At 51.7% G+C, this 6,887-nt stretch overlaps 2 protein-coding genes across 2 annotated transcripts; both read right to left on the bottom strand.

The window, feature by feature from the left end:
- Nucleotides 1–1,526: 1,526 nt before the first annotated feature.
- Z520_01777 (uncharacterized protein) lies at nucleotides 1,527–3,591 on the bottom strand (the record flags this gene model as incomplete). The annotated part of the gene is made up of 5 exons (XM_016772293.1): nucleotides 1,527–2,961; nucleotides 3,018–3,069; nucleotides 3,118–3,250; nucleotides 3,300–3,505; nucleotides 3,564–3,591. The coding sequence occupies 5 exons, from the start codon at nucleotides 3,589–3,591 to the stop codon at nucleotides 1,527–1,529; spliced, it is 1,854 nt and encodes a 617-aa protein (XP_016637432.1).
- A 1,070-nt stretch (nucleotides 3,592–4,661) lies between these two features.
- Z520_01776 (uncharacterized protein) lies at nucleotides 4,662–6,690 on the bottom strand (the record flags this gene model as incomplete). The annotated part of the gene is made up of 4 exons (XM_016772292.1): nucleotides 4,662–4,912; nucleotides 4,970–6,218; nucleotides 6,273–6,358; nucleotides 6,414–6,690. 4 exons carry the CDS (start codon nucleotides 6,688–6,690, stop codon nucleotides 4,662–4,664), a joined length of 1,863 nt encoding a protein of 620 aa, XP_016637431.1.
- Between the last annotated feature and the right edge of the window lie 197 nt (nucleotides 6,691–6,887).

Genomic DNA, 6,887 nt, shown 5'->3' with positions numbered 1-6,887 from the left:
CCCCCCAAGTGAGAGGTCGAAAAGTCCAATCACGACCAGCTGGGCTACGTGCAGCGTCGTCACCAGCCATTAAAGGCGAACCTTGGATCGATACATGGACATTAACCGATGCCGCAAGAGGCCTCCATCTCGTACATGCATGTACTCTGCTTCAGGCCGTATGGGTCATCAATAATGGGAAATGTTCAATCACCGAGCATTATTGCCCTCGAACAGAACTTTCCGTGAAACGGTCATGACGCGCCCGAGCTGACTTTCAGTTCAGAGCACGCTGGACCATCAACCCCGGGAAGGAAACCAACTCCTCACAGACATGGGAATCTCTCACGCTTTTTATGGCAGGAAGGCGAACCAGACAAACACCAAGTTTACGCACGACACGAAATCGGGACAACGGTAGTATGTACCTAGGGATCCGGAATCCCCACCGCGACGGCGAATCGATCTATGACGGCGGACAACAAAAACGAAGAGAAGAGCCAGGGAAATGGGCACAGGAAAATGGGAAAATGGACATCGGGATTTGTGCTGGATCGAGGCCCCGGATGCAAAAAGGTACAGGCATACTATAGGAGAAACCCATCCGGGCTTTCTCTGTATATGGGATTATAACATGTGCCTATACCGCAGGAGCGCATGAAATTCTGGTAATGAGATAAAAATGAGGAAACGAGATGAAATGAGCCATGAAGACACGAAAAAGGTAATCATATCGAGCCTACGACATAGGCGAAAAATCAGCTATCAAGCAATGGCACAACGGACAGGGGCACTACGCGCTGGAACATGTGGAAAAGCTCTCTCTCTCTCTCTCTCTCTCCACGAAGGAAGGGCCTTGGGATCCTCCGTGCTCACCACTAGCAAACCAACACACCAACCGACCAACTTGGGGGATATAGAGAGACGGGAAAGCCCGACGACGGTAGCTAATGTCAATACCAGATCATCAATCTATCTCTCTGACAATATTCAAGCCAATTTCTTGCGATTCGACTCATTTGTCGTGTAAATAGATTGTATGATAGTATCGAAACTGTCCAAACGCAATGGATGCCCCTGGGTATAAAAGCCTTCAAAATAGGAGGAAACTAGAACATATTACTGTATTCTGAATTGATGCAATGCCCGTGTCTACAGCCCACAAGCCCCTACGACTTTGATCAGCCCGGAACCACTCCATGGGACAATGACCATCTCCGATCTTGATCTTGACTCTCCTTTTCTCGCCACATGGTGGGAAAGGTCGATCTTGGACGATGTGTCACTCATCGCCAGTGGCACGAAAGCTCCCATCCGTCATGAATTCCAACAGGACCTTTTCTCTTGGCTTCGCGTTTGTCGCCCAATCCTTTGGACCATAAAGATCAACTTCGATAACTTGATACCCCTGTCTCATCCATACCCGTCCCTTACATAATGTCCATGAGAACTTACACCTGTAGTCCCCGAAAGCATTAGAAGCCATAGCAATCCCCAACAGCCCGTGATTATCCCGTCGACTCCGCCGAGAAATGATGTAAAGTCGTTCACATAAAGTAGTCTTCCGGCAGAGCGAGAAGACCAATGAACATGCCGACAGCTCCGATAGCCATACCAGCAATGGTTGCTCCAGCCGTCGTGACGAAACTGTTACAGCCGGTGCCACATTGCTCAGCAGCCTTGACCTTGTCCTTTTTGGCCTTCTTCCGTAGTGGCATCTCGATATCATCAGCTGAGGGGCTCTCAGCGACCTCCGAAGCCGAGGTTGACGGGTTTATCGACTTGTCTTCAATCACACTTCTGGCACCTCCAACCTTGCTCGTGGCGGTCGTGGCAAGCATGTCTCCAACTTCGGATGAGTACGAGTCAGAAGATGCTGTGTTTGGATCCAGACGTTCGTCTGAAGAGATCTGATCAGCTTTGCGCTTCCTTGCTCCGTCCACGTCTTTGACAGCTTGCAGCTGCCGAATAAGACCAGCAATCGAGAGACTTGAGGCCGGTGGTGCTTTAGTTGACATTGTGGGGGTTTGAAATGTGAACAGATCAGGGTAGAGCGTCGCATGAGGAGCACAAGCATGGTAGGAGGCTGATGCTGTCTGTTCCGATACAACATGCTGTGCGACTGGTTCATACAATACTGAGTTGTGACCAGCCCATGCAGAGCCTAAGCGACCTCCTGTTTCGTCTTGGTCCATCAATACAGGCTGTTGGCCAGAAGAATCAAATTTCGGAAAGGGAGGAGCGGCCAATGTAGCACGGAATCCAGGTTCGATCGATGGCTTGACCATTGCCGCGTCGGATGGGCTTGGGGCTCGAGCATGTTCTGGGTGATCGCCCATGCCCGAAAGACTCGTCCGAGCAAGATATTGTTCAGAATTTTCAATCGTGATAGAAGGATTATGAAGCGAGCTGAGGGAGTCCGAGTATTCGTTCTCAAGCTCATCATCTCCGTACGAATCTTCTTCTGGGGCGTCCTCGTCCATGGTTGGAAGCAGATCTGCTTGCTGAGCTGAGCTGGGGACAAGGACTTGAGAAGGGTCTGCGTGATCAGGATTGGTGGTGTGGAAGCCAGCATCATGGAATATGTGGGGGATGTCTGCCGGGGCGCCGTCTTTGTCTTCCTGAATATGGCTTGGAATCAATGGGCTGGTGATTGGGCTGTCTTCGTCAGAGACATCTGCGCCTGAATCGTGACTTGGAGTATTCGATGCGTCATCGGATTCAGGAACGGTGAAGGTGCGCACCCCAGGAATGACGATTTCGATGCTGGGTCCACGGACGGAATCTCGAATGACCTGAACTTCTTCGTCGAGTTCCGAATGGTAATCAATACTCTTCTCGCGGAAGTCGTATTCGTCTTCTTTTGGGTTGTGCAAGACTTGGGCAGGATGATCACCATATGCTTCCTCATCAGTGTAATCTGCTGAGAAGGTGTTTTGATACATCCCTGCGTTCGCCTGGTTTGGGTCTGGTTGGCGAAGACTGCAGCACAAAGAGTCAGTGAGATTTCCCAGAACACTAGGATCAAGCACGCTTACGCTCCATCGCACCAAGTCCAGTTGACTTTGAACCTCAGAGCACTGAAGTGGGCTGGGAGGGTGTCAGTACTTGCTGCTTCGGCCTCGTTGTCGTACTCACAGCTTCCTCTAATCACATCAGAGCCCAATGTCACGGTGTCCTCGGGCCAAAGGGGCTCCATTTGATTTGTATTCAGTCTCTTGCCAGCAACGAAAGTGCCATGCATAGAACCGATATCTTCAATATGGATTTCCTGAGAATTGTTAGCCCCCGGGTTACAGGCAACATACTGCAAGGAATACCTTGGTCGTCGGGTTCGCACGTAGAACGGCATGACGTCTTGAAAGGACTCTAGAGTCAAACCAGGCATTGTTTTCAGCAGGAGTCAGTTCCTCAATACGACTCCCAGTTCCCCGGCCGATTCTGACCTCCCAGTCTGGGGCCTCAAGGGTGAGGGTTCGCTTAGGGATAGGTTCGCGGAAATCAAGCTCTCGCAGAGTGAGGTTTACTGAGAGGCATGTCAGCCAGGAAGTTCAGACGACACAGAGCGAGGCTGTGGAACGGACAGTACTTGGATGAACTGTGGTCAGCCATGGTTCACTTCGAGAACTCGTCAATCTCAAGACTCCTTCTAGGAGTCTTGATGAGAGAGAAGTACGGGGAAGATGAACTTCAGGTTGGTATAGCTGCGTTTTCCCTGGAAGTCGTGGCTCTGAAGTTGAGATGAGGTTCAAACGGGGTCCAGGGCGCAGGCAGCCGAAGAGATAGAGAGGGAGGGGGTCGATTGTATCAGGCTGGCTTTCGGGATGAAGTCGTCCGTGCGCTAAGGGTAGAGTTAGAAGGTTGTTGGTCGAGTTGGACCTCAGAAAGCTGAGAGTCAAAGAAGTGCCTTGACAGAAGTCGAGAGGTGAAGCAGCCGATGGATGAAAGGCATGGCAGCGGGCGAGATGAGGCAGTTGGGCCTTGGTTGTCTTGAACGCGGTCTCACAAGTCAGGCGCAGATGCTCAGCGGTAGCAGGCGTGGCAGGCTGCAAGTGAGGGGCAAGGCATCTGCCAGCTAATCGATAAGACGACAACGGCACCCACGCCTGCGCCAGGGACGACTAGCTGAAGCAAGGGAGGGGGCGAGGGGGAGGGAACCGTTGCTGTTTTAGGCACCCGACTGCCGGACACCTAGCGCCTAGTGGCTGCCTAGAATCTGAGCAATAGGTAAAGCCACCCACGTACATGGCCAGCCTCGTTCTCCCCAACAGCCACAACAACGTGGCTCAGCCTTGTGGCCGCCTCTAGGTGGATAGTACGAGGTATTACTCGGTATGTGTCACAATCTACGAGGTACGACCGTGCACAGGCAAAAGCTACACAACCAAATCTGAGATTTCTTTTGTTATTACACTCTGCTACACACACCTTTTGTTCCCTCATGCTCATCAAACGCCATATTCGCGAATCTCGGTGTCTACCCTCTGGATTCACAAGAAGAAGAGATGCGCATTACATACCCCGTACAGGTCAAGAATCTCTCGTCAAGATCGCTCATCAGCATAAAGGACCTGTATCCATTCAAACCCCAACAAGAAGACGGCGAGAAGGGAGATCCTCCGGGAACAAAAAGCTGAAACAAGACCTTATGCAAACTCAGCCATGCCATCAAGTGGGCACTGTTACCTCAACTGAGGTCCGCCGAGGCCGGCACCTTCCATTTGTTGCAGACGAGCAGCCAATTGAGGATACTTCTGTGACACCTCCAGCTGCGTGCGTGTGGCCTCGGCGTAGGAAAGCGCGTTGACAATTTCGCCTTCTGTTCTCGACAGCTCGGCGGCGCGTTCAAAGTACTCCAGGGCCTTAGTCACTTTGCCTTGTTGGAGGAGGAGTTGAGCCATCGTGGCTACGGCGATATCGCATTCAGGATCCACTAGAGAATCACGTTAGTATCCAACCCGGGTACCACTTGGTCTGAGGAGTGGCTTACAGATTAACGCTTTCTCGCAAAGCTCCTCCGCCGCCTTGAAGTCCTGTTTCCACTGGAAGAGTGCCAATGCCTTGTTGATGAGAGGGAGCACATTGATCGCCCCGGTGGGTTTCGTCTGGCGCTCCATATCGATGGCGGTCTCGAATCTCTCAATGGCGTCCTGGTACTTCTGTTGATCGAGCAGCAGCTCGCCGTAGTAATTGTAGACGTCAGGCACTTTGTCGAAATTCTTCACACACCGTCGGAATGTTGCCATCGACGACGCGATCGAGCCAAGCTTGTACTGGGTGACGCCCAGTTGGATGTGCGAATAGATGAAATCCTTGTCTAGGTCAATGGACTTTTGGTAGTCCTTGGCGGCGTCGGCATATTCTCCCAGTATGAAATGCAGCTGCGCTCGGTGGTAGAAGATGTCAGGATCATCTTTGTTCTGTGCCATGGCCTTTTCAAAGTCCTCCGCAGCAAGGTCCTTGTTCCCCAACTCTAACTGCATGCTAGCACGCTTGATGTATGGTTGAGTGAGAGAAGGTTGGAGCTCGATGGCTTTGTTGAGGTCATCGAGAGCGTTGGCGATGTCGCCCTCGAGGTACAAGAACGTGGCACGCATATTGTAGGCGAAAGCCTCATGCTCACCCAAATCTCCGAGCTCAAGAGCCTTCTTGAAGTTTGCCGCAGCTTCATCGTAGCCTTCGGCCGTCTTCTTTTGCATGGCGATCAAGCCACGCTGAAGCTGGCCTTTACCGGTGTTCTCATCGAGCTCAGCGTTCTCCTCCAATCCTGCAGGTGGGGGCCTTGGGCGGAAACTCTGGAGATAGTTTGAGACAAAAGTTGCACCGGGCAGTTTGTTTTTCTTGCCTGCAAGGATTGCTTTGCCCTTCTTTTCAGCAACCTTTTTCAATAATCTCTCGACGCTTTGGGCACTGTTTTCGTTCTTGAATCCATCGATGATGCAGCTGGCCGTGTAGTCCAGCAAAGCCTCGGAGAAGAGTCCCAAGTGTTCGTAGGCGTGGGCACGGCGATTTAGAGCTTTGACATATTCCGAATCCATCGAGATGGCTGCGGTACAGTCTTCCACGACTTTGTCCCAATCGCTCAGCGCATTATAGCAAGCGGCTCGGTTTGAATAGTAGACAGGGTCGGGTTTGCAGAGGATTGCTTTGCCATAAAGGTCGATGGCCTTGTTGTAGTCCTTGGATCCATATGCCTTGTTGCCGGCGGCCTTTAATTTGCCGGCATATGTTGCTCTTTCCTACTCACGGTCGTGGTCAGCTTCGCGCAGTGAGAATGGTGCAGGCAACTCTACCTCTTTCGAGAAGCTTTCGATGTTAGACTCGTTGATCTCTGGCAATTCATCCTCGGTCTCAACGGTCGCAGCTCGAGGCGCCGTGCCTGCGTTGTGTATCAGTCCTGTTCTCCAATGCTTTTCTGGGTCAAGCTGTCTCACCAGCTTCCTCATCTTTGAGATTGATCCCGGCCTTCTGTGCCTCTTCTGCAGCTTTCTTTTCTTTCCGTCGCTCCTTCTTGCTCTTTCTCTTTTCTGAGGGAGTAGCAGGAGCACCGCTCTTCTGACTCGAGAAATAATAGATGGCTCCGGCACTTGTGATGACAACTACTGTTCCAGCAATGGTGTATGCGACCGCCTTGTTCTCAGAGACCCAATTCGACACGCGATCCCAGAGGGACGCAGGTGCGCGGGCGGCATCGATGGCAGCTTCGGACATGGAGGGCAGAGAAGTCTAATGTACAGAAGGAAAAAAAGCCTAAAACAGCCAGCCGTCGATAACCCAAAGAAGGATGGCGATGGAAAGGATGAAGGGTGGACTGGGAGCGAAGGGTCGAGGGAAGAGCAATATTGACAATCGTCACTAAAAGACAAGAAAGTTCCCTGAAAGCCTATGCGCAGATGGAGACGGAGACG

This window comes from Fonsecaea multimorphosa (assembly GCF_000836435.1).
Source record: "Fonsecaea multimorphosa CBS 102226 unplaced genomic scaffold supercont1.2, whole genome shotgun sequence".
Lineage (NCBI taxonomy): Eukaryota > Fungi > Ascomycota > Eurotiomycetes > Chaetothyriales > Herpotrichiellaceae > Fonsecaea > Fonsecaea multimorphosa.
Note: the sequence above shows the minus strand (reverse complement) of the source record. Positions and strands in the feature narration are given on the sequence as shown.